The sequence below is a fragment of the Coenobita brevimanus genome, chromosome 101 (genome assembly GCF_032717465.1).
Source record: "Coenobita brevimanus isolate Jiangsu-jjx chromosome 101, ASM3271746v2, whole genome shotgun sequence".
Lineage (NCBI taxonomy): Eukaryota > Metazoa > Arthropoda > Malacostraca > Decapoda > Coenobitidae > Coenobita > Coenobita brevimanus.
Genome location: NC_137054.1, coordinates 72,285,516 through 72,312,348, shown reverse-complemented (window position 1 = coordinate 72,312,348; position 26,833 = coordinate 72,285,516). Strand labels below are relative to the sequence as shown.

General features: G+C 42.0%; 1 protein-coding gene across 1 annotated transcript in view; it reads right to left on the bottom strand.

Annotated features, from left to right (window-relative positions):
• The window catches only part of LOC145414961 (agrin-like), a 208,390-nt gene that overhangs the window by 26,562 nt on the left and 154,995 nt on the right, over nucleotides 1-26,833 (bottom strand). The window contains exons 8-16 of the mRNA XM_080284372.1: nucleotides 22,697-22,791; nucleotides 20,628-20,742; nucleotides 19,160-19,378; nucleotides 15,169-15,495; nucleotides 8,725-8,883; nucleotides 5,715-5,839; nucleotides 5,294-5,435; nucleotides 3,045-3,283; nucleotides 1,255-1,408 (exon numbers count right to left, since the gene is read on the bottom strand). Coding sequence (XP_080140498.1) covers nucleotides 1,255-1,408; nucleotides 3,045-3,283; nucleotides 5,294-5,435; nucleotides 5,715-5,839; nucleotides 8,725-8,883; nucleotides 15,169-15,495; nucleotides 19,160-19,378; nucleotides 20,628-20,742; nucleotides 22,697-22,791 — 1,575 coding nt within the window. The remainder of the gene's footprint in view (nucleotides 1-1,254; nucleotides 1,409-3,044; nucleotides 3,284-5,293; nucleotides 5,436-5,714; nucleotides 5,840-8,724; nucleotides 8,884-15,168; nucleotides 15,496-19,159; nucleotides 19,379-20,627; nucleotides 20,743-22,696; nucleotides 22,792-26,833) is intronic.

The following is a 26,833-nucleotide window of genomic DNA, read 5'->3' as shown; positions in this document are numbered from 1 at the left end:
GGTACCAAAACAATGTAAATTCTGAAACAAACCCCTCCAAAACTACAGCACATATAATGTAAAAATGCATTATGGGTCTGAGTAAGTATAATGCAAGAAATAAGACAGAGCTGGGGTGTGAGTCGGGTCACAAGTGGGGCTCACAACATTCGGGCAGAACAAGAGTGCAACACAGGTGACCACAGACAGGTAAATGTCCAGCATTCACACCTGCCACACTCAGGAACTCATCGGTACATATGGGGTTCTATAAACAAGAGCTACTGTACTAAGGAAATCTAAATTACGAGGTAAGTTGACACTAAATGAACTGATGCAAACTATGAAGTTCCATAGAGGGTGACAGTGTCTGTTGACTCAGAAAAGAGCAGCTGGCAAAATATTCTTGAATAACAGTAATAATGTAAAACAAAATCTTAAAAGAAAATTATGATCAAAGCTAAACTGTCAAGTTAAAACTTTATCATCCTGTGTCATATTGAAAGGGTGTGCACTTTCAGACTAAAAGTCCTAGTTTTAGTGATAGATGCTTTGGGTAACAGTTCTTTTGCGTGCTAAGAAACTTATTTAAATGTTGTTTGTTCATTTACATTTTCTTCTTCAAATATTTTTCATGAAGTGGAATGCCAGGTATGATCAATTCCTCAGGGTGGAAGTGTAAGTTTGAGCCGTATTTTCTCTAGAGCATATTGCCATAACGTATAACATTACTGTGCACATCAAAATAACTTTATCACCTGATCAACACTAAATATACATAATAATAATAATAATAAGTGGTTATATAATTATGGGTATGGTGATGTGAAACTGTGATTTATCTGGCATTCCCTAGACCACTGAAGATCAACACTGCTTGGAGACTTGCCTGTGAGTAAAACTGACCAGCAGGTGACATCTCAACAAGGCAGTGTCTCACCAGTCAAGTGTTTACATTATCAATAAAAGTGCGTAAAATGGAAGAGAGCGAGGCTAAGAGGGCGAGGTGCAGGTGTAACGCAGCACGACACAGACACAGGCGTGCTCTCCCTTCCCTCCCTCCCTCATCATCTCTATCTCCGTCCCTCCAAACCATACCTTCTCCAACTACCTCAGAATACCTATTCTTGATAGGTGCTTGCTGAAATTACTTGAGTTGGTGTGAAGCAAATTTTACTTATAAATCTTCAGTATCACAGAAATAACCAATCAGATACTGTAGCAGACATTCTGAGGAGTTGTGAGTGTGGTCTGATATCCTTAAGTAGCACTCACCTGGGACTGGACATGGGCCAAGTGCATCTACCACCACATCCTTCTGGTAGTGACAGGCAAACAGACGCAAGTGGCACTCACTTGAGTAAGTTTCACCATCAGATCCACACACAGGAGGAGCTGAGGCAGAGTCTTCTGGGCACTGTGCCTCACACTGTATCAATGGAAAGTTCCTAAGTTTACAAAATGATGGTAAAGTCAAACATACAAACTAAAGTTTGCTAGTTACTGATAGTTTCAAACCATACAATCCCTATTGAGGGGCTAAGGCACTGCCCTGTCACAGGATTTTGTTGGAAGATGTTTTATGGCCATATGACTTTCCAGGTATCAATCCATGGCCTGTGGATAGGAGCAAATGGTTGACCTCTCAGGGTTTCTCACCTTTCGCAACTTAAGGTCCATTTGTTATGTATTAAAAAGATCTGGGTTGAACATTTTTTCTTCTAATCGGTATACAGTAATCCCTTGATTGTCCACTGTATTACAGCCAATGGCATGTCTGGATAGTTGATCAGTCCGGATAATGGACTTCTTCCCTGACACCCCTTTGTACGGACCTTAACTTTGAAAGCCACTGTGAAGGGCCACTAACGTACATATTCTACAACACTTATTCCTGGTATTTTACACAACTCTTTGTGGTCAAGCACACCTTTAAACCACAGCCAAGCAATTACCATGGTCAAGCTGACCCATCAACCACAGACAAGCAATCACCACTGCAGGGCCATACCCTGCAGTGACAAGAAAAAAACATGAAAAAAAAACCAGCCTGGCTGGATGAAAATGTTCATGCAGCCGTAATTTCCACCCTGACACAAGCATTTTGTCCGGAAAAACTGGAAAAATATACGGTATGAATAATGGTTTCAAAAAGCCAGATCACAGCATCCGGATAATGGATTGTTCGGAAAATGGACGTCCGGATAATCAAGGGATTACCGTACTTGTTTGTAGATAAGTTGTTAACATTTTCAGGGGGAAAAAATAAACACTGAAGTACATTCTTGTGGTGTTCTCTTTGTTTCAAGAACATCTATCTATCTATCTACTGCCAGATGCCTTAATCCTATAAGAGGTGGCCACAAACAAAATCGCCTCAATGTCGCCGTCCCCCACCATTTCACTGCCTTGCTGCTCCCAGCTCACACACCTCTCTCTCATAAACCACTCCAATCCATCCCCTCCATGAACAGCCATGTACAGTATATATTAAGAATATTCTCTGCCAATGCACAAGACTACTGTATGTATAACTAAATATTTAAAATTATTAATGAGCTGAGTACAAGATAGTTTACCTTCAGTGGGATGAGCTTATTTCTATGAGACAAGATCTAGGCAGTGTTGAATGGAATAAAGACCGAGTCTGCGAGCAGCAGTCAATGCCAATCTCAGCCTGTTGGCTGGATGGTTGGTCTTTTGTTTCCTAAAAGTGCCAGTTATAAAGAATTCACTGGCAGTCAAAACAGGAAAAGGCAACATTAAGATTCTATGGTCAGCACTATTTAACCCTATTTCAGCAATATTATTATAAAATTCTAGTACAGGTAGTTCTATTACTTGATTTATCAGCTTATTTACAAACAAAACAAAAGGGGGATCCAGTATACAATAATATTCATGAAAAACCTCCACACAATACAAAATATTTCAGGAAAAATCAACAGACTGTCATCCATTTCCAAATACATTTAAAAATACTACCCAACAACTCACTCTAAATTCACAAATTATGCATCATCATTAAATCTTCACTACCAGCAGTCCACATATGACTCCCTTACCTTGCACTCAGCATGGCCACTGTGTTCAAGGCAGCGTGCACCAAAGTAACACTGTAGTTCAGCACACGTCCGAGGTGGGGGTGTAGTGTCACTCTGAGGCCGGCACCCTGTTGGTCCCAGCACCAACCCATCAGGACAGCTATTGCATTTCTTGCCACTAATGCCTGGCTTGCAAACACACTGCCCGGTCATCTGCTCACAGTCATCACGCACTGAGCCAAACAGTGAGCAGCCACATGCTGAAAATATAAAATCATCTTGCTAGGATTAAGCTCACTCCTGGGTTTAAACCAATGAAGTTAATCTCAAAAGAGAAATAGGCAATTTAAATATTTACTATCTGATTCTCACCGCTTCAACTGAGACAGGTTATCAGTAAGTAAGGTATCCATATACTACTGTACACTACAGGTACTTTATACCTCTCTTCAAAAATTCGGCAATGTAAAATCTATCTATCTATCTATCTATATACCTAGGCTGCTTCCCCCAAGGAAAGGGAGGTAGCCAAGACAGGACGACACACTCTCCATTTACTCATCCATTCAAACACATTCATTCACATCTTAGCCCCAAAGGGGAGAACGGACAGATCCTCACCGCACCACAATGTAAAATACAGTACATAATCAATAGTTGTAATGCCTTCATCTCATCATCACCATCACCATCCTTATTCAAACCTTTATTCTCACCTAATCAGATGGAGTGAGGTAATATCCATACATGCAGAAAGAGAAATCTTAGAAGTGGTAGAGCTATTATGCCCTGTGAAACCCTGGCTCTACTTCAAAAACATAACCATCTACAACATATATTCTTTACAGATGCATATCACAAATTCTTGTTGGAGAGTCATGCCACTGACTGCCTTGTTAAAGAAGGGCTGCCAAAAGCTCATCATAAGCTTATTTGTATAAACTCAATCCATCCACATGATTTCATGTCCATTTCATAACTTTATCAACTTCCCTATCTTGCATTCCCACATATTTGTTTACCTTATAATCCAACTTTTTCTTGGACTAACACACCTCCTCCTACCTTCAAATTAACTATTGTATAGGTATTTCACTACACCATCCATACCCGTTTTCTCCATATGACTATAGCATCTCAGCACACACTCTTCTACCATATTATAAAAAAAATTCCTTAATCCAAATCTTTAACCAAATTTCTTGTTCTATGCACTCTATGTACTCCATACATACTCCTGAACAATCACACTTCCACTGCTCTTACTCATGCCTTTTGCACTCATCTCACATCAGCCTTGCACCCATACATTACTGTTGAAAGGCTTGCACTCATATACTAATGTTGGCACTCCAATATTTCATGCAATCCTCCTGCAACCTCCAAATGTTTGCTTTGAATTGAGTCTTTATTCTTTGCGCTGTTCTGTTTTCTACTTCCTTTGCACATTTACCTCTCTTTTCTATTACTAGAATGAGGTTCAGTGAAAGCTCTCAAATTTGAAAACATTGGGTCCACAGACTTAACTTAAAAGAGAAATTTTTTGGAATAGAGAACTAAAATAACAACTACAGTACAGTAATGAGAAAATCATGTATTAAATAGCCTAGAGTACCATTAAAAGTAAATACAAAGATATATACTGTATAAGTCTTTATCATCTGTTGATATACGTGAATGCTAAAACAAAAGGAGCCACAACCACAGACAGAACCATAATTTCCCACATAAGGGGTGTTTAGGACTACGAATATCAGACACAATAAGGAAACAACTTTCAGATCTGGTTATCAGGGGTATTATATTGTGTGACACTGACAATATATACATAATACTGTATTTCTATTGTACCTCCATAATACAGCACCAATGTTCAACTAATCATGAAATTAAACTCTTGGCAGATAACAAAATATTCTAACTTTAGTCCTACAGTTCTACCACACTGTGCTTTAATACCTTGCCTTAAAAAAAAAAAACAGTCAGTTCTATTCATGGTTGTTATAGCTTTGTTTCCTGCATTAATAACAGCTATATTACACAGGATCTGAAAGGAAATTATTTTATGCACATACTGTATAGAATAGCAATTGGAAAATCTACTTAAAAATTTACATGAACACATATTGATGGGCACCGTTGAATGAAGAAAAGTGATGTAAATCAATAAGGCAACCAGCAAGCCAAAGCTTAGCTTTCAGAGATAAGATGTATACATTAAATCAGTTTGATAAACATAAGGAAAAGAATACACATATGATGAAACTCACGCAGGCAACCATTACTGCCATACTGGATCCTAGGCAGTCCCCAGAATCCAGGTTCACATCGGTCACACTTGGTCCCTCCTACCCCAGGCTTACACTGGCACTGGTTTGTTACAGGGTCACACACAGGATCATGGGCTCCCAGCTGGTGGGAGATGAAGTGCTCACATTATATGCATAAATTACTACCTTATGGTAGCCATGGACAATGAAACGAAGCAATCATAAAATCAGTCCCATAAAAATTCATTTCACTGATAACCACAAGAAAAGAATAGCTCCAAAAAATATATAAACTAGTTAACAGTGAATATGCAATAGGAGATATATACCGTATAACCTAAGCTTTCAAGTGCCTAAAGCATAACATTAAGTGAGAAATACATTACCAGGTATACAGTACAGTATTTCTGGCAGTGCTAACCTTATGGCACTGACAAATTGAGGGACAGCCGGCATAGTTTGGTCCAAGGGCATCAGTTTTACGGTCAGGACAGCAGCCATATGCAGACTGCTGGCAGGTTGGACCCTCAGATGTTACATTGTCTTCTGCAGCATATGTGAACAAACAGTATTAGTATTTATCACAAATATGCATTCCACTGACACTTATGTAAATTATGTAACACAAGTACCTCTAACTAAGTACATTCTACATCAAAATGGGTACTGTACTGTGCCCCAGGTATATAAGTTAAACTCCTCACAAGTGATGATATGAACATATGCTGTAAGTCTATAATTTTAGGACAAAATCAGTACATGACACTGATGAACCAGCAAATGAAGACAGTAAAGTTACATGAAAATTATAAAACCAAACTTTTCTCCGACGCAAATCGCACTGTCACATGGTATTAGGTCTACTGATGTGGTTTTACACCAAGCACTCCCCTCTTGGGGAAATTAGGGTGTTGCTCCTATTTGAAAACAAAATGCCTGTAGTTCTCTGCAATCTGATGCCCTTCCTGAGGTCAACTAATGACGCATTAACAGGCTCAAACACCCACTTTTTCAGTTAACAAAGAGAACTGTCATCCAAAAGGCTGCAGCAGCAACAGTATCCTTTCAAAAGAAGGGGACAGTTCAGAAACTGGCCATAAATTCTACAGGTACAACACAGGTGAGAAATCCATCACATCTCTCAAGAAAGCTGTACTGGAATGATGCAAATTTTTCCAGTTTAAATCGTAATTTGAAAACTATTCTTGCTGTGGACCCGGGCTCATCTATAAATGAACCGAGTGGAAGCTGCCATTATCCTGCAGTTCATCATCCCCATTTCTGAGAAGAGAGAGAAAACAGAGGGACAAATATAGTACTGTACAATATATAACTGGCCTGTGGAACCTTAGCAGACTGACAATTTCATGAATAATTTAATTTTTGGTAACAGTGGTGGCTTAGACCTCCTTTGTGGTGCTCCATAATACCATCTGATGTCAGAATTTACTTATTTAATCTCCCCATAAAAAGTAAAGGACCACTGTATTCTATATGTGATTCATCATCATTATCATCATCATTATCCGGACCTCCTTTCCCTCCCAAGGGCAGGGTGAGGAGTAGCAATGTCCATACAGCCCAAATTTGTTCAATCCAATGGGCCACACTTCCATTCACTCATCATTCAAGCCCCCAGGATCCTGGCTCTATCAGATACGCCAAAAACATTCACCACGTTCTGTAGCTTCACATAATCATATCTGATACAGTCAATCCAGACGCTGCCATGTTAAAAAGGGGTGCCAAAAATCCCTGATCGTGCACTTCTCGCAACATTCATCCAGCCAGCTCGATCTCCTGTCAGTTCCCTAGCCTCACCAACTTCCAAACCTCTCTTCCTCACACATTCATCCACCATATCTCTCCACCTTCTCCTTGGCCTACCTCGCCTCTTCCCTCCTTCGAATTCGCTCAGATATACCTTTTTCACCACTTTATTGTCATCCATTCTTTCCACATGACCAAACCATCTCAGTACACTCTCTTCAATTCTGGTGTCCACCGACTTCCTCAGAATCCTCACTCCGCATCTTTCACGAATCACATTATTTCGTATCCTATCCACTCTTTGTACTCCACGTACATTCCTCAGCAGTCCCATCTCCACTGCTCTTACTCTTGACTTTTCATTTTCATGCCACTCCATAGTCTCACATCCATATGTTAAAGTTGGCACTAGCACTCCTTCAAGTCTCATGCAGCTGCAACACTCAAGCCTCTGTTTCTTGTCAAGGCCTTCACTGCACCAGCTACTTTTCTTCCTTGTGTCACTCTACTTTCAACTTCTTTCGCACATTTTCCTCTCTTTTCTATCACTGTACCCAGAGGTATTTGAACTCTCACCAATTCCAGTCTCTCTCCATTCACTGTTACATCGCACTGGGAGTCACCTTCTCTCTTAATAACATCACTTAACTCTTTTCTACATTTACTTTCAAGGCACGAAATGCCACATTTTCGTGGGCCAATTTGGACTAATAAAGACCAGTCTGGACTCATAAGTGATCACGAGAACGGGCTTATGTTGGTCCGATCCTGTCCAAGCCTGCTATTGGCTGCAAAAGTGACTGGGCGTGGCCTAAAAGAATGTAAACAAATGTCGGGGAGTAGCGCTGATTATATAAGGTGACCTAGAGTTCCGCTTTCAGCCGGGACAGTCCCGCTTTTTGGACGTCCGTACCGCTTTTTAAACTGTGACTATTTTTTTTTTATACAATGTCCCACTTTTTGAGCAAATTATCTTAATTGTCTCGCTTTTAGAAACTTACTATTGGTACTGAAGTAACTTGGTCATGAATCTGCTTGGCACCAAAGTGGCCTGATTGGTCAGTTGGCTGAAAGGCTTAACCCAGGAAGGGAGGAAGAGTCGACATCAATGAGAGGTCCTTAAATTATCCATGCTATGAAACCAAATGTTTAACCTGACAGGAGTAGAGGGAAAATACAGGCCGGAAGAAACATGGAAATATAAACCCAGGAAGAGAGGACGGGTCAACACCCATGGCAGGTCCTTGAATTATCCATGCCATAAAACCAAATGTTTAACCTGACAGGAGTAGGGCTGGAAGAAACATGGAAATATAAACATAAGAGAGGCAGGGCAGATGTGACGAAAAGGACCACATACAGAGAAAGACTGGAGACAAAAGGGTCCCTTTTAGTGGCCTTTCATGACAAGCAGGGATACTAGGGAAGTGTTCTTTCCCCCCTCTTCTCTAGGGTGCTCTAAGAATAAGCGATATCTATGCTACCTTCATTTGCTGCTATATTGCCTCCGATATGGCTGACATTCGGTTTGATTCAGTTGTATTAAAACCCCCCATGGCTTGGTAATAACTTACAATTTGTCCTACGAATAGTCATGGCATACTGTAAGTAATTTCTCATTCTCTATAGCTGCAATTCAGAATTCAAAGTTATACTAGTACCTTCGTGAAGTGGACAGCATTTAGCAAATGATATGGTCCAATGGCAGTATGTTCCCTGGGGGCAAACTTCAGAATCAGGACCCTTCCCACAGTAGAAGTCTCGTCCTGTGTTGGGGTTGACAAGTGGCCGATCTCCATTGCAGGGGGTTAGCTCAAAGTCTGCAAAAAATTTACTGACAGTGCTGAAAGTATTCTTTATTATTATTATTATTATTTGGCATGAGGAAAAGTTCCAGAAGCTGGGTGATTTAATATATAGGCAGTCCTAATTTTAAATAACTCACTTCTGTTGGACAATATACACTTTATTTTCCCATTAAAATTGACAGGAACTGAAACTGAACTTATGGGGTTTGGATTTGGCTTTCACTGTTAAGTTGGGTTTTATTAAATATCAGTCTGGTTTGTGCCCTGAACATTACCACAGAAAAATTATTAAGTTTATAATACAAGAAACACAACCCTCATGGACATAACATTTATTGCAAATAGTCATTAATTAAAACTACACATAAAGTGAGTGCAGCTACTGTTTAAGATGTAGATTCCTTACTAAAATCACCTTATGCCAAAAATGACAACCAACTTTAAGATGCACTGGTGTTATAAAGGTTGCCAATATGACAAATTACACTATCAGTTCAATACTCATGTGGCACCATTATTTTGATGAGTTTGTGGCTTGTATGGCCCCACACAAAGGTGCTACAGTTCTGTCCAGTTCAGGCTGCTAGTTGGAGGGACTTGCAGTAGGTCCCCCTTTACGATGACTTTTCTACAGTGGTCAATAACCCCAATACTTAGTACTCTGCTGCAATGTTTTCACTTCTTAATAAGTATTCAATCAGTCAGATTTCCTAATCTTTCCAGTTTAACTTTCGTTCATAGGGTTCTGTAACTATGTTCTCACATTTCAATATGGAATGCAGGACAAAAGTTTCTTTACCATTTTTTTTTTTTCAGGATCAACTGTAATTTTAATTATGAGTATGTGAGGGGTAATTGGTGGGTAACTGATGCTGCACACTGTAGAAAGCTGCCTGACATACCTACAGTGGCAACAGAACACCACCAGTACATGGCGACACTCTTTGCGGGGGCTCCCCTCCAGGAGGGGGGCCCCCGCAAAGAACCTAGCCCCCCGGGCCCCCAAATCTTTAGGTACGCCCCTGGACCACTGTACGTCCTTCTGCTGCTATCCCAAGGGCCTGTGGAACCGCGATGACCGCCACTGTACGCATCGGGGAAGGACAACCACTGTACATCCTTCGTCCACCGTCCCGAGGGTTCTCCCAGAGGAGAAGGTCCCTTGCGCAGCCCACTCTCCATCCGGCGGCCGCGCAGGACACCCTTCTGTCTCTCCCTCCAGGTGTGGTTCCTCAGAGGTGCTGCCGTTCCAGGAGTGGTGGCAAGGCCTGATCGCTAAAGGCAGGATCCACGCCCTCCAGCCTGTCCTTGGATGACGCCAGGTCCTGACAGACGCCCCACGGACGAGGTGCCGCACCCGACCTCTGACGGCGCCCCAGCCTAGAGGCAATCGCAGTCCCAGGCCTCCCAGGGACAGTCCTCGGACCCTACGGCGGGACCGCCCTGGGCCCACTCACTGTCGCCCCCCTGCCTGGAGTAAGAAGTGGCAGGCTCGACTCTTGACGCTGTTTGACCCCAGCCCCGAGGGCCCCTCACCAGGTCGAGGCCCTGACAAGAGAGGGCCTCCCTAAACCCTGGACCAGAAACGTGCCCAGGCTGTGACGCCCCAGGAGCAGTCCCGTGCCTATTGCAGGAGAGTTCACCTGTAGGGCTCCCTTCGACTCCCTGGCGCCATCTTGACTAAGCCCAGACATCGGCAGCCCAGTGATGACACAGTGAGATCCCAGTGTTGTATCAGAGACTTAGAAGTGACAGTGCCTGTATATTCTAAAGACAGTGAGACAGGAACACCACCAGTAAGAGTGTCTCTACCCTAACGTACTCAGTGTGCTGTGCCAGTGCCTAAGTTCCCTGAACTAGAGCCATATACAAGTGTGTGGCGATACCTAAGTACAGCAGACCAGTGTACTATACAAAGACTGAGGAGATAGACTGTATGAACTGTGTCACCATCCCTCTGTATTATTCTCCTGTACAATACCCCGGGTGTTATCACAGTGCCTGTGTGACGTGATGTATTATTGTTAACTAGCCTGTCACTATACCCGTTCCACATCTCGTACATCATTGTATGTATATTGTATGGGAAATTGAATTAAGCCAATATGTGTGTCAAGGTGTCTTGCCGAGTTTTTATGCCCTGTTCCTTTGTAACTGTTCTAGTTCCGGTCTAGAAAGAGGACCCCATTCAGTCGCTGGTGTCTTTAGGACGAGAAGTCGACCTAAAAACATCCAGCATAACAATAATACACGTGTAAGGTTGTTGTCCAGAGTTTTTATGTCCCGCTCTTCTCGTTGTGCGTGCTCGCTCCGGTCTCGAAAGATAACCCCGGCTCTACAGCTAGTGTTTCTAGGACGAGAAGTCGACCTAAAAACACTTAGCATAACACTGCCACTCATCTTATGCCTCGATACTTCAGCTTTCAACCCTTTTATTAGGTACCGAATCAAATTCCATCACACCTCTTTCTCAAAATTTCTTGATATGTCTCTCCCTATATGCCCGTTGCAGTCTTATTAATATCCGTCTCCTCATCCACAGTTTGCTGCTGTCATTTCCTCTTAGTCTAATGCTTACAATTCTGTTAACCTGTCTTCTTTGCTTTATCTGTAGTATCCCTGCATTGTTTTTCCCCCATTAAACTTTTAGTCTGCTAACAAATATTAAAATTCAATATGCGTCCCTTCTAATACACTTAAGACTATAGTTGTTCGCTTGAGCACAGAAAATGTCCAGTGGTAGAGGCTACTAAAAGAAATATGACAGCATTATCATATCTTTACTGAAAAAAAAAATAATAATTAGCGAGTCATGACTGTCTTGATGCCAGCTGACCGCTCTAATCACGAGACTGAGCATGGTGAATACTTTGACATCCATTCAAACGACACAAGCGGGCAGACTAAAACACGAACGTAACAAACCCCAAGGGCCAAGGGGCACAGTGTCCACTAAAGAGGCTACCAGTGATCCAGTTTGAGACCCTGATATCAGAGTTTTCCAGGCCTTAGAATAATATAAGGACTGATGTCAACACTGATGTCTGAGGCATGCTACCTGCACCAATCGTCTTCGTGTTCAGTGGTTTCAGTGCAGTCCATTCCTCTCTCTACACAGTCAACTCTCCTGTAATGTACCATTGCACCTACTTTAACTGTTGATTCACTGTTTATTTTGTTCAGTTCAGTTCATGTTTGTTTATATACTAATCTCCTGAGTTTATTTTCTGGTAAGATTCAAGAGAATGGAACTTCCTGGATGTTTATGCTGGCTAGTGTATCTCACCAAGAACACTTGTAACAGTCAGGGCTTAATCTGTTGAGGCTCAGCGGAGCGGCACGCTGCAATCCACATTCATACATTCATCATCCAGTCCCTTACTACCTCATCAAGAGTGTATGGGCCGAGGGCTACGCTCCTCAGTACTGTACTTGCAGTTAAGGCAAAGATGGCAGCCACACTCGGCCAATTGGTATAATATGAGCAATACCGGTATATCACAGCATCCCTCTCATATAAATCGTCACGGGGCTCATTCAGTTGGAGCATCTAAATTCATTAGATCACCTGGCGTCATTTGGCTATATGGTTGCCACCCAATGAAGTAACTGGGTTTCTGGGACATAGAAAACCATTTGGTTTGTCACTCAGTGTAGAGTTCACCACAGACAGCACTACATCAAATGAGTGGGTGGTGACCGCCTTCAGCCTACCACAATCCACTTTTGTCTAAATGTTGCCATGCTATGGGAACAAAATAAAATTAAGTGAACACTGATAAACAGAGGTATGAATTAAGTGCAAAACTGAGAACACTGGTATAAATTGTGAAAACTTATAAACACAGGCACAGGGCTGAACATTAATATTACACATTATAATGCCAGATATATATTTAGCTTTGCATAAAAAAATATGTCATACAAACTACATTATGGAACTACAGAGTACTTAACATACGAGTATCTGGTACAGGTAGTTTCATAGCCTGTTCCAGTACAATTATGTAAAGGTGGTAGCAACACAAATACAGGACTGTACTTAATTCATCAGTAAACCTAGGAGTCTATCAAGGAATAGTACTCACAATCTAAGAAAGAATCAATCCCTGTCTTCGAGGAATAACTGGATCTAAGCTTTCATGGCTGGCTGACAATACACATATAAACTCCACCACACCTAAATTTAAACATAAAGAATACATGTTACAGGACCGTGAAGAAGAAAAAAGGGAAATTATATGTCCTGTACGTCATCACAATCTACCAAAGTCTACCCTAATTAATTTTTTATAACAGACATTAACAGTGGGCCTATATATTCTTAACTGTCCTTCATCATCCTCAATATAACTGAATCTAAAGATGAGCCTACACAGGAATTAATGTTCATGATAACATTCCACGGTATCTGAAAAAGAGCTTAAAAATACTATAAAAAACAATAAGCGTGGAACTGGACATACGACAGTGTAAAAGCTTATCCTGAAATTAGAAAAAAAAAAATCTTTGCCCATAAATGCTTTTTGAACACACGCCTACACACTCATCAGTATATCAGATAATGTTCATGGATCACGGGTCATTGAGTAAACCCTGCTGATAATTTGTGTGATATGCAAAATGGATAACAAACATTCCAGCTCTCATGCAGACATACAGTCGTCATGCCACATATCAACCTTACATATACACACACATGGAGAAAACGTGCTGAATAGAGAATTATATCAAAGGACCTTCTGATGGAAAAGTAGCTATGGCAATCACATCAACCAAGCCCGAAAGAGTCTGGAAGAGAATATTATCAACGGACATTCTTCTTAATAAATGAAGTAGCTATAGCAACCAAATTAACCAAGAACGAAAAGAATGTAGAAGACGAAAGCCAAAGAGTCGGCCATGATAAAGCCACGGGGGTCAGCCACCATGATACAGAAAGAAGACAACAGTGACTAGAGCGAACTCTCTTGAGAAAACAAAATCACTACGAACACCGTAAACGGACAATGAATCATTTCTATAAAAAAGGAGAGAAGAGTGATCATGCGAGCTGCGTAAGGAACGGAGGTGTCATACAAGAGAAAAAAAATGAAAGCCAGTCGCAGTCCACAGCAGACACACGGCCATCATGAGTTAACAACAAATATAAGTAACATTACCCTCAAAACACGAAAACCTCTAGAAACTGTTAGCAGCATTTGTTATAAGGAACTGTCTGGTGTATACATGAAAGTATATCTGTTGTTCCAGTTCTGCTATTCATGCATTCTATGGAGACCTGATTAGAAACTAACAAATATCAAAGAGTGATAAGACAGAAATGGCTACTGATACGGCGACAAGCTGTAAACATGCATAAACAGCCATGGGGTCTAATTTCGATCTACAGGCACGTTACTTACATGGCTGGGCAGAAACGGGGTATAAATATGGAAAACACACACACACACACACACACACACACACACACACACACACACACACACACACACAAGAAAACATCATCGGCAGCAGCAACATGACCTTTTTCCCACCTAAGGACTGGGTTAGGAAGGATCCAGGCATAAGGAAAGAGAAAATACGAAAAGACTGAGAACTATCAACGGCATATCCAATGAAATGGACCAATCGCTCACACAATCCATGCCCTCGGAATTCTGGCTCAACCCCACTGGTATAAGTATCTGCATTTTTTTTTTTAATTGGAACGTTTCATACCATGTGTCAGTCTTTCTGTCGCTTATCAAATAAAAGTTCCCAACCACTGTCATGTACTTAGTAGGCTACATTCCTCATCCGAACAGCTCGGCCCCCTGTCAGTTCTCCATCCACATCTAGCTTTCTCACACACACACATGTATCATATCCATCCAGCTTCTTAGCCTATCACATATCCTACCTTCAGACTCTCTCGTATACACCCAAGTTATCAACCTCTCCGTAAGATCATACCATCTAAAATAAGCATGTACTCGTCTACATTAGTATCAACAGACTTTATTCCACATCCTTCGTGAATCACATTCTTTTTCCATCCATTACTTTTACTCTTGACTTTCTCCAATCAAATCATAGAGGAAAATTCTTCAATCACCCCTGCAGAATATTTTATATTTTACCGTCACTGCACATGCATTTGAAACATGCACGTGAAACGCCACAACAAGCATGACAAAAAACTACGACTGGACAAAAGGTGTAGGGCGGGTTATGGGAGTGGGAGGGCAGCCACATCAAGCACAGCACAGCACAGCACTACCACGGGCCGGCTGGAGTAAGGGGGTGGGGGGGTACCTTCACAAAGCTCGAGGGGCCGCAGTCTGAGCTCGACCTGGCGTTGGCACCCCTCCATCACCATCAGACACTCGCTGGGGTACATTTTCAGGTCCGACGCGCACACGGGACTTTGAGGGACGTTCGTGCAATCCAATTTGCACGAACAGCGAGGCAGGCCGTCCTCCTCGAGCACGGTGCACGTGGAGCCGTACTCGCACGTCATTCTGGAGCACACGTCCCCTTCCTCCGCCCCCGGGTGCCCCACTGGTCGGGCGATGCCGGGGTGGCCGGCCACCACTGGGGGCGGGGACGGGTCATGGGCACTCACCAGGCTGGGGTCGTCCTCTGCACCACGCCACCCCGGGGAGGTAGTTAGTCACACGCACACTGCCCCAAAACACACACACACACACACACACACACACACACACACACACACACACACACACACACACGAAGGAAAACATATCCACACCTTAATGCATAGGTACACAGGTGGGGATGAATACTATATATAGTGTTACAGACGGTACGTACATTCAAGTATATTACAAATACACACACATACGCACGCACACACTAAGGCAGGCATGTAATGCAGGCATAGTGTGTGTGTGTGTGTGTGTGTGTGTGTGTGTGTGTGTGTGTGTGTGTGTGTGTGTGTGTGTGTGTGTGTGTGTGTGTGTGTGTGTGTGTGTGTGTGTGTGTGTGTGTGTGTGTGTGTGTGTGTGTGTGTGTGTGTGTGTGTGTGTGTATGTGTATTCTTGCTACCTTCAGACGAATTCAAACTTTCGCCTTGTGTTGAATGATTTATTTGGAGGTACAAGAATATAATGGAACACATGTCATCGTATCATAGGTATAAAGCTTTGAAGAGAACACACGTAGTCACAATATCCATCAAATCCTTCACAATCTGACGCATCTCCTCCTTGTGCTGAATTAATGCGTTTGATGTCAGCAAGGACTAAGTAAACACGTCCTCTGGTTGCAAAAGGCAAAGGGACTCTAATTTAGTGTATTCATAAGTGCTTTGTTTACATCGCAAGAACTGAAGGTCGGCTATAACGCAAGCCTAAGAACATTTTCCTGTACAAGAGATTCATGTTTAGCAGATGCCATCCATAAATATGTCTCTACCTTAACCTCAGAGGCTTTCCAGAATAAAATGGCTCGATTAGGCGAAGCTGCATCTACTTAACATGGCAAAGGAAATTTATTCATCTTACGCAAAATCAAGCGGAGGGAGAGGAAGGGGTCTGAGAAGGATGAAAAAGGTTTAAAGGGAACGAAATATGTATGGAAGAAAGGGAAGTGGTATGAAAGGAAGGAAACGCGGCTGTAAGGAAACGCGGCCAAGACAACGGGGGGGAAAAATAAATAAATAAAAGAAAAAACTGTCTGCGAGGATGGAAGAACGACAATGGCAGGGCAGAAACCGCAATAAGAACGGTTCTGGGGGGACAAATGCACCTGAGGAAGGGAAAGGGTCAAGGTCTCTGGGATGAAGGGAAAGGATTGGAAAGGAAGAAAGCAAGAAGAATAAAAAAGCATGAAAAAAGCTATGTCTTGAAGGAAACGAACGGGTCTGGGAAGGCGGGAAATGGTCTCAGAGGAAGGGAAAATGTCTGAGGAGGATGAAAAATGCTTATTGGAGAAGGAAAAGGTACAAGTGCCAGGAAACAGGAATGAGTAACAAGGAAACAGAAGCAAGGGGTACGAAACAGACCTGAGGGTTAGGAAAGAGAATTGAGGGCAAGGAAATAAGATTAAGGACAAGAAGAGAGGACTGAGGGGCAAGGAATTACGATGCAGGACAAGAAAATACGATTAAGGGCAAGGAAATATTATTAAGGCTGGGAAAATACGATTAATGGTATGAAAATTGGATTATGAGCGAGGAAATAGAACTGAGGGAAGGAAAACAGGATAGGACTGGATAACAGAGCTGAGGAGAAGGATATTTAATTTCTCCCCCCCCTCCCAAAAAAAAGGGTAAATAAACAAATAAATATACAAATAAACTTTCTAGAAAACAGTGCAAAAATGTAAATAAAAATAAAACAGCTAAAACTTTATACTCTCTTCTTAGGCAAACACTTCTCCAATTTTCGCAAACTCCATTCCGACTACTCAGCCTGACTGCAAGGGGAGGGCGATGCAAACACACTCAACACCCAAAGTCAATCCAACAAAACCCCTCAGTCCCGTGGTTGGCAAATTAAATTCTGATCTGGCTTTCCAGTTGTGTTTCTACAGATAATAAATTCAACTTTACTGGGGAATCAAATTATCAAGAAGTGCATTAACAATAATAATAATAATAATAATAATAATAATAATAATAATATGAAGAAGAAGAAGAAGAAGAAGAAGATGATAAACAATACGTCATCGCGCCGAAACCGAAGACGTATTTCTCTTTATTTACCTCAGGAGTGATACAACTTGGGAATGTAACTATAGTCTTAATACGAGGCTTATTTCCTATGCTGAATAAAATCGTACATAGCCAGCCAATATCATATAAAAAACAGATAACCGGACTGAAGGGGTAAAACTATGTATGCTACGCTTACACTGAATAAATAAATAAATAAAAAACAATGGTGAACAGTACAAGATCCTCCACTGCATGTTCTTCCCATAGGTTTATTTCAACTGATGATGATCATGATGATGATCATGATGATGATGATGATCATGATGATGATAATAATAATAATAATAATAATAATCCATCCATCGATCCATCATCCAATCCTATGTTGCCCCATAAGGAACGTAGGAGCCCGGCGCTAGGCAAGTTGGTCCTGACTTTTAAGATGAGAGTGACCAGCCTCACTCATCCCCGAGTGGCATTACGTAAGCAATAAGCCCCAACCACCCCTTGGATGTAAACCAACACCGGCTCAATCCGACTGGAGCGCCGTAATTACCCACTGAACCACCAGGCGCCAAACTTTGGTTATATGGTTACCACCCAGCGTAGTAAATGGTTTCCTGGTGTACAGGAAACCATTTGGCTTGTCACTCAGACTAAGTCACCAACAGGCAGAAGGAAGAGGAAAGAATGAAGGAAAGAAAGACAGTTGAGGGAATGTAAAGACACCAGTAGGCAGAAGGACGAGGAAAGAATGAAGGAAAGAAAGACAGAAGAGGATGGGAGGAAAGAAGGATGGAGGAGAGGAAAGGGCAGACGCCCGAGAGCAGCACTAAATCGAGTAAGTGGATGGTGAGCGCCCCCACCTACCACACAATCATCATCATCATCATCATCACTACCGTCATCATCCAGATCTCCCCCACCATAAGGCCTTAGCTGCGGTGCTCATCTCTACAATTGAGGCCATTGAGCTGTGGATGGTTTTTCACTCAATATCCTGTAATACAACTCCACTGCATCATCCTCGTTACCAGTTACCTCCCGTAGGTGTTACCCAGGTACTCATTTTACCTACCAACCTGCGGAGGGTGGAAGGACACTGAGATATGTTGCGCCACTACTTCACTATCTTTTAAGGTGATAGTACTGCTGCTACTATTATACTACCAATTACTACTACTACTACTACTGCTATCTATCTACTACTACTACTAGTTCTACTGCCTGCTGGTAATATTACTACTACTACTACTACTATTAATACTACTACAATCTGCTACTACTACAACTACTGTTACTATTACTACTATCTGCTACTACTACTACTGCAACTACTACTAATACTGTACAAATCTCACCCTGACATTCTCTTTCACGTCATTTAATTACTTCCATTATCGTTAATACCCTTCACCTCAACAGGGCACAAGACGGTAAAAAAAAAAGGGTAACGAACAAGATAAATCGTTTAGGAAGTGGCACCACGACATATCCAAGCCTCTTTTAAATATTTCTAGTATGGTCGAAATAATCACCTTCAGTAACGTATATATATGCAGAATTAATCGCTTAGGAAGAGGCGTTACGGGGTCCCCACTTAACAATACGATCGATGCTACTTACTGACTCCGGACGTCCGCGCCTCCGAGCACTCCCCCACGAACGTCACTCTCAGGCCGCCTTCTACGTCACATCCCGCCTTCTGCATCTCGCACTCGTTCGTGTACGTGCGGCCGTCCGTGGCGCAGACGACCTCGCGGGTGGTGGGGCAGTCCGTGGGGCAGATGCAACGACCAGCCTCACACCGCGCCCCGAGTTTACAGTTGACATGCTGGCACAGATCTGGCGGAGGGAGGAAGGGAGGCTTGACGTAAGAGAAAACTTAAGCAAAAACTTGGATGAAGGAGACAAGGCTTGACGAAGTGAGAGAAGACTTAGGAGTGTGGTAAAACCTCTATAAAAGGAAACAAAACTGAACAGATCTGGTTGAAAGAGAAAGAAGAAAGGCATTAAGGACGTGAGAAGGCTTGGGATTGTGGTAAATCTAAAGAAATAAAGGAAAATGATCAGATCTGGTTGAAGGAGGAAGAAAAAACGCTTTAGGACATGGCAGATGTCTTAGGAGGGCGGTGGAAAAACTAAAGGAAGAATGAAACTTACTAAATCTGGTTCAAAGAGAAAGAGAAAAGGCTTGAGGACATGAGAGAGGCTTGGGAGAGTAGCGAAAGCTGAAGGAAAACGGAAAATGATCAGGTCTGGTCATGGGAGAAAGAAGAAGAGCTTGGGGAGAGAAACTACTGAATTTAGGGTGATGGAAGAAGTATAAGTACGGGGGCGAAGGAACAGGCTTGAGAACTAAGACAAATGCTTGAGAAGTTAAGACTCGGGCGAAATGGCGGTGATTTTGGGGTGAAATATATACCTGACGGCAAAGAAAAAGCCTTTAAAAGATAACATTTGAGGATAACGAAAGATGGACGGCTTACGGGGGAGGGGCTGAGGGGAGGATGTGTGAAATGTTGCCAATATCGTGCCTAACTTTTATCATTATTTTGTTATACAGCAATCTTCTATCCGAGTCGCAAGGCAAGGTGTAAAAGAAAGGCGCATGCTGACTTTCTTTTACATCTTCTCTCATAAAATCTTGCTTTAAACATGCTTCTCGTCAGAATTGTACAGAATAGCATTTTCACAGGGTGTACTGCTACAGTCCTTCCCCGCAACCTACCACCATCTCGTGACTATTTTAAAACAGAAGATAACACACACAACATATGAGAACACGAGCATAAGAAAAGAAAATTAAGCAAACCTGAGAAGACAAGCATTAAAAACAAGATAAAACAAGCATGAGACCACAAACACGAGAAAGAAACCGAAGATAAAATAGACAAAAAAAAAAAAGATGAAAACAACAGTAAGAACTAAACAGAAAAACACATGGCAACAAACAGAAGAAAACAATAAATAAAACGAAGAAAAAATAAAGCAGAAAACAAAAACACTTGACAAACAGACGAAGGCACAGAATTAAAACATAAACGATGCAACAAACACGTAAAAACACCACAAACACAGGCAGGTCACCCACCACAGTCCCCCCTGGATGCCACCAAAACCAGCTGCTGCTTATTACACGCCGCCACCTTCAGCAAACACTCATTGAGGTAGGTCTCGCTGTCCGTCCCACACACTTTGCTCTCAACCTGCACAAATGAAGAGAAAGTTGAGATTAGCTGAAGAAAGAGAAATAAAAGCCTGCTCTCGCTGCCTCTGCCTGTCTGTCTCTCTCGTGAAATACGGGTCAGAATAGAATTTTCAGCAATAGCCTCTTTCCCTCTCCGAATTCATCAACATTCAACTCTCTTTCAGTCCGGTAATCAAATCTATTTCATTCTTGCTTCACCCAAACGATTTTAATTGCCTGTAAGGTGAATTTTCGAGATGGGGAGGTTAGATATAGCCTTCACTACCTGCCTCCTGACTTTAGATATACAGTATCCTTAGTTCAATAAATAATTTTACTGGCGGCTTACAAAAACTCGTCGCCATACTGATGGGGTTGAATGTCTTTTGATCCAAATGTATTACGATCCAATTCCATTCCATCCAGCTCTTTCGTCATTCCCTCCTTCCATATTCATTTCCTCTATATTCACTCCTTTCCTTCCGTATTCCTTTCCTTCCTCCCTTCCTTTCTTCCATATTTACTCCCTTCCTCCCTTCCCTCCTACCTTCCTTCCACATTTGCTCCCTTCCTCTTTCCCTTCCATATTCACAACCCTCCTTCCTCCATTTTCACTTCCTTCCTTTCTTCCAACACTCCCTTCCTTCCTTCCTTCCATGTTCACTACTCTCATTATTCTAACCTGGTGTTGTTATTAACGTCCCTTCTTTGATGATTAATGATGGAGATTAGCAATGAAGAAAAAATAATTGAAGATCTGACGGTGTTATTGATTACTGCATAGTTTAGTCTTCCTAGTACACACACACACACACACACACACACACACACACACACACACACACACACACACACACACACACACAAACTCCTCACACACAACCCCCCACATACACAGAACCCTCCCATCCCACTACCCCGACACAACCTCCAACTCCCCCCACACAACCCTCCCACCCCCACACACCCAGCATTCACTCCATATGCCACTCACTAATGGCCGCTCCGTCCAATCGACAGTTAGCCTCACTCAGTTTGTCATTAGTCACAGGATGAACTACGGATGTGTCAAGAGGAACTACATAATGACATTTCTTGGGCAGTATTCTCGTTTATTAAGGAGGCTCCCTAACATCTCTTCTTCAGCGATTTATTTTATTTATTGCTCATTAGTCCTCTTCCGTGTCATTTTAACCATTCTAGTACCAACATACTCAGCATAACTAACAAATTGATATTAACTGTTCGTAGCCCGTCATAAATAACTCGCTAAGGAGCAGGTGTTAAGGAGCTTCCTAAATCGACGAGAATAGGGATCTTGAGGTAACAGTCCACAGTTTATTTATTACTAGTACTAAAGCACATGAACGATACAGAACTTAATGTAAAATACTGTACTATATTTACCCTAACGTTTTCTTACACACACACACACACACACACACACACACACACACACACACACACACACACACACACACACACACACACACACACACACACACACCTGCCATTCTCACATCAAGGTTAAATTAAGTTGGATTAGGTTAGATTAAAACAAAAGAACAACACCTTACCATGTCGCAGTCTTCAGAGCAAACACACCTCCCCACACCGTTCTCGTCGACTTAGGTAGGGTCAAGGTTGGGCCGGGTCAGGTTAGGTTAGGTTAGGGTACGTTGGGTCAAGCTGGATTAGGTCATGGATCAGTTAGATTGAATCAGATTAGGTTAGCAGGGGTGAAAAACAGAAAAGAGTGCAAAGCCTCACCTTGTCGCATCCTGTAGGACAAAAACCGCCCCTGGTCGTTCTTGTGAGGTTAGTGCGGATTAAATTAGGTTAGGTTAGGTTAGGTTAGGCTAGGTTAGGTCAGGTTAGGTTAGGTCAGGCTAGGTTAGGTTAGGTTAGGTCAGGTTAGGTTAGGTCAGGTCAGGTTAGGTTAGGTAAAGTCAGAGAAGACAGCAAAATCTAACCTTATCGCAACCCTGAGGACACACACACCGCCCCTCGCCGCTCTCGTCCGCCTCGCACACCCCGTAGAAGTCGCACACCTTCGTCTCGCACCCCGCTGTGGGAGAGATGGGGTGAGAGAGAGAGAGAGAGAGAGAGAGAGAGAGAGAGAGAGAGAGAGAGAGAGAGAGTTGAAAATGACGCCCGAAACGCAAACTGGTCTGCGAGAGGATGGAGGAAGCCTGAAATTGGAGATAAAATGTTGAGGAAAAAGAGGCGCTGAGGGAGTTAGCCAGGGAGGAGAAGAGAAAACTTGGTAAATTGGTGGGTAACTGAGGAGGAAGAACGAGGTCAGTGGAGGGAGAGGGAGAGAGGAGGGAGGTCAAGGGGAGAGAGAGAGAGAGAGAGAGAGAGAGATTTAATTCCACCACCAACTTCTGTAACTGGACTGAGCCCTCCTGATTTAAGATTCCACAAAATACCAAGGTAAACTATTTTCTCTCGTCTTTTACAGAATACATGAAAATATTAACGCCTCCTAGACACAATAAATCGCCAAAGAAGAGGTGCTTGGGGGAGGAACAAGGTAGGAGGTGGGAGAAAGATGACTAATAAACACATGAATATTAAGGCCGAAAACACAATGCCCAACTATACACAATAAACCGCTACGGAAGAGATGCTAAGGAGAGGGACAGGGTATGAGAGATATATAGAAGCTTTTGAAACTACACCCCACACACTATGTCACGCAAAAACGCAAACAAACACGAAGGCTGGATGAGTCAGTGCACCAAACGAAGGGAATATGTGCAGTCACGCCACACACACACACACACACACACACACACACACACACAATAAGAGAAATATTTAGGGAATCGTGGAGATACAACTAAGTTAAATAAAAGAAATAAGAATATGGTTTGAACAGTAAATACCCAAAAATAACAGGAATATTTATGTAAAAGATGATAAACAACTGAGTAAAAACAAAACAGATAAAAATGAAAAACGAACGACGAAGGAAAACGGGAGGCAGGTTGGAGTGGGTGAGAAAAAAAATATTACTGGATCAAGTAGGAAAAAAATGGTATTAAAAACGGGTACAAATGTGTGTGAGAGAGAGAGAGAGAGAGAGAGAGAGAGAGAGAGAGAGAGAGAGAGAGAGAGAGAGAGAGAGAGAGATGTTACTCAGTGAAAACAACTTACATCCCACCTTTCCTCATCCTCAGCAAGACCAACATAAGAGAGAGAGAGAGAGAGAGAGAGAGTGGAGGGAAGGGAATGAAATTACACTCTCCACCCCCTCCCTCTTCTTCCCTCTCTCTCTCTCTCCCCTCTCCTCCTCTTCTCTCTCCCTTCTCCTCAACTCATACTAAGTAAAGATTAATTCCCTGCTGCCATCACCCCCTCTCTCTCTCTCTCTCTCTCTCTCTCTCTCTCTCTCTCTCTCTCTCTCTCTCTCCCGCTACATAATGCACACTCCTTCAGCAAATGAACTTGTCCGGCTCAGCTCGTGCAGATTGGATGGAATAGGGCACGGGTGAAAAAAGTGAGTGAATGAGAGAGAGAGAGAGAGAGAGAGAGAGAGAGAGAGAGAAAGAGAAGAGAGAGAGAGAGAGAGTAACAGTTCATACAAGGTCGACTACACCTATAGACCAAATTGCAGGCAGTAGGTAGGTGAGTGCAAGTGGGAAAAAAGTGAGTGAGTGTGTGAGCGAGTGATTGAGTGAGTGAGTGAGTGAGTGTAGGTGGGATGAGAACTAGTAAATGAGAGAGAATATCGCTGATTAAATTTAGAAACCGAACACATCATGCGTGAACAGAGGGTGAGGGAGTGAGGGGAGGGAGGCGGTAAAGGAGAGAGGGCGAGGGAGAGGGGGAGGGAAGTGAGGGGAGGGGAGAGATTAAGGGAAGAGTGGGAGGGAGGAAAGAGGGGAGGAAGAGAGTGTGGGAGAAGAGAAGAAAGGATGAGGAGATGGAGGGAGGAGAGAAGAGAGGATGAGGGACAGGGTGAGGGAGGAAAGAAGAGAGGGGGAGGGGGAGGGAGGAGAGGAGAGGAGGGGGAGGGAAAGACAGGAGGTGAGAGGTTGGGGACAGGGAAAGGTATTCAGTGAGGATGCTGAGGATAGCGGTGATACTGAGGATAGTGACTGCTGAGGATAGTGAGGATGCTGAGGATAGTAAGAATACGATGCTGAGGACAGTGATGAAGATAGTGGGGATGCTGAGGATAGTGAGGATGCTGAGGATAGTAAGAATACGATGCTGAGGATAGTGATGAAGATAATGGGGATGCTGGGGATAGTGAGGATACGATGCTGCAGATACGAGTAGTGATGAAATGAGGATAGTGGGGATGCTGAGGATAGTGATGAAGTGAGGATAGTGGGGATGCTGAGGATAGTGATGAAGTGAGGATAGTGGGGATGCTGAGGATAGTGAGGATAGGATTCAAAATTTACCTGTGGGTCGCACGTTTTCCACATCACTTTCTGAAAATCGACCAATTAATAAGCTTAGACCATCTCAAAATTGGGCAATAACTATCTATCAAGTCAAAATTCAAAACATCACTCTTATATACCTCTCACTAAGCAATCCAAAACGTTGAATTTAAACTATGAAAAAGTATATTAAAAAAAAACTGCATGTGATTTCGAAAATTTTTTGAAAACCGATTATTTGGTATGCTCATAATATCTCAAAATTGGGTCTTGTCGTCTGTCAATATCAAAGTTCAAATATCTTTTCAAGAGTAACAGTAAATACTTCATAATATCGTACTGAAACTAGATCAAATTACAAAATAATAATGATAATAATAATAATAATAATAATAATAATAATAATAATAACAATAATAATACGTAATAATGAAAAAGAAATGTTCAGGTTGCTGATGATGAAAATGTAACCAACTAATGCAATAATAATAATAATAATAATAATAATAATAATAATAATAATAATAACGAATCCTAGGCAAAAAATCTGAGAAAAGTAAATACAGGAATGAAGCATCGAAAGTTTCAATTAAATTTCCTTATAATAAAACATGCTTCACGCTTTTTAAAATTACCTTGAAAAGAATACCCAAAGAAAAAGATGGTGTTTTGGGGATTACCTAACACCTCTCCCTAAGCGATTTACTCAGTGGATTACACCTGGATATCCTCTTCCGTGTTACTGATGGAAAATGTGTCCATATTTAAAACTATATAAACAGCACAGAATCGAATCTTGAGGGGACAAAATAAAAATAAATCGCCAAGAAAGAGATGTTACAAAGCCTCCTGTGCGACTTGTCAAACATCCCTTGTGCCTATCAACTACACGAGAGTCATTAAGGCAGACAATTTTCTACCAAGTCACAAACTTCACCTAAAATAAAAGTTTCATCATATTTAACTTGACTAATTACTCAGGGGTAATTCATGACCGTGTGTTAGTGATTTGTGTTTTGGATGTTTAATGTATTTATGGCTGACAAGGGAAGTAGGGACTGCAGCCAAGGTGGAAGAAAGGACGGAAGGAAGAAAGGAAAGAAGAGAGGGAGGGAGTGAGGGGGGGGCAGAGGAAATATTAGATGGTAAGGAAGTGAATTTTGAGGAACGGAACATAAATCGGGGCTTAACCTGAACACTTTTTTTTTCCTTAATGAATGGAGGTCATGTGTACTCTGGTGTGCGGATTTTTTTTTTTATATATTTAATCAGCTTATCCTCCATCTGTTGTGCAAGAATATATATATATATATATATATATATATATATATATATATATATATATATATATATATATATATATATATATATATATATAAATGGCACATTCTGACGACTGCTAGGATTTGTGATGTTTTTGCTTCTAGACAGAAATTTCGTTACTTTATTCAGGCTGACGCAAGACGACTTACAGCTGTGACAAATTCTAGCAAATGAAGGCTTAAAATATTCCATATCTCCTTTCGTAGCGATGGACGCACAAACGCATCTTGTTAAAGTTAATAGGGGACATTTCTATTTATCTAAGGGACTCCTGACAGTAAAAAGGCTCCCCTGTTAACAACCTGACAGCTACCTAGTCTTCAATGACTATTTCCTAAGTACAGTAAACTGAAAAAAGAAACAATTAAGTTCAACCTAGAAAAAATC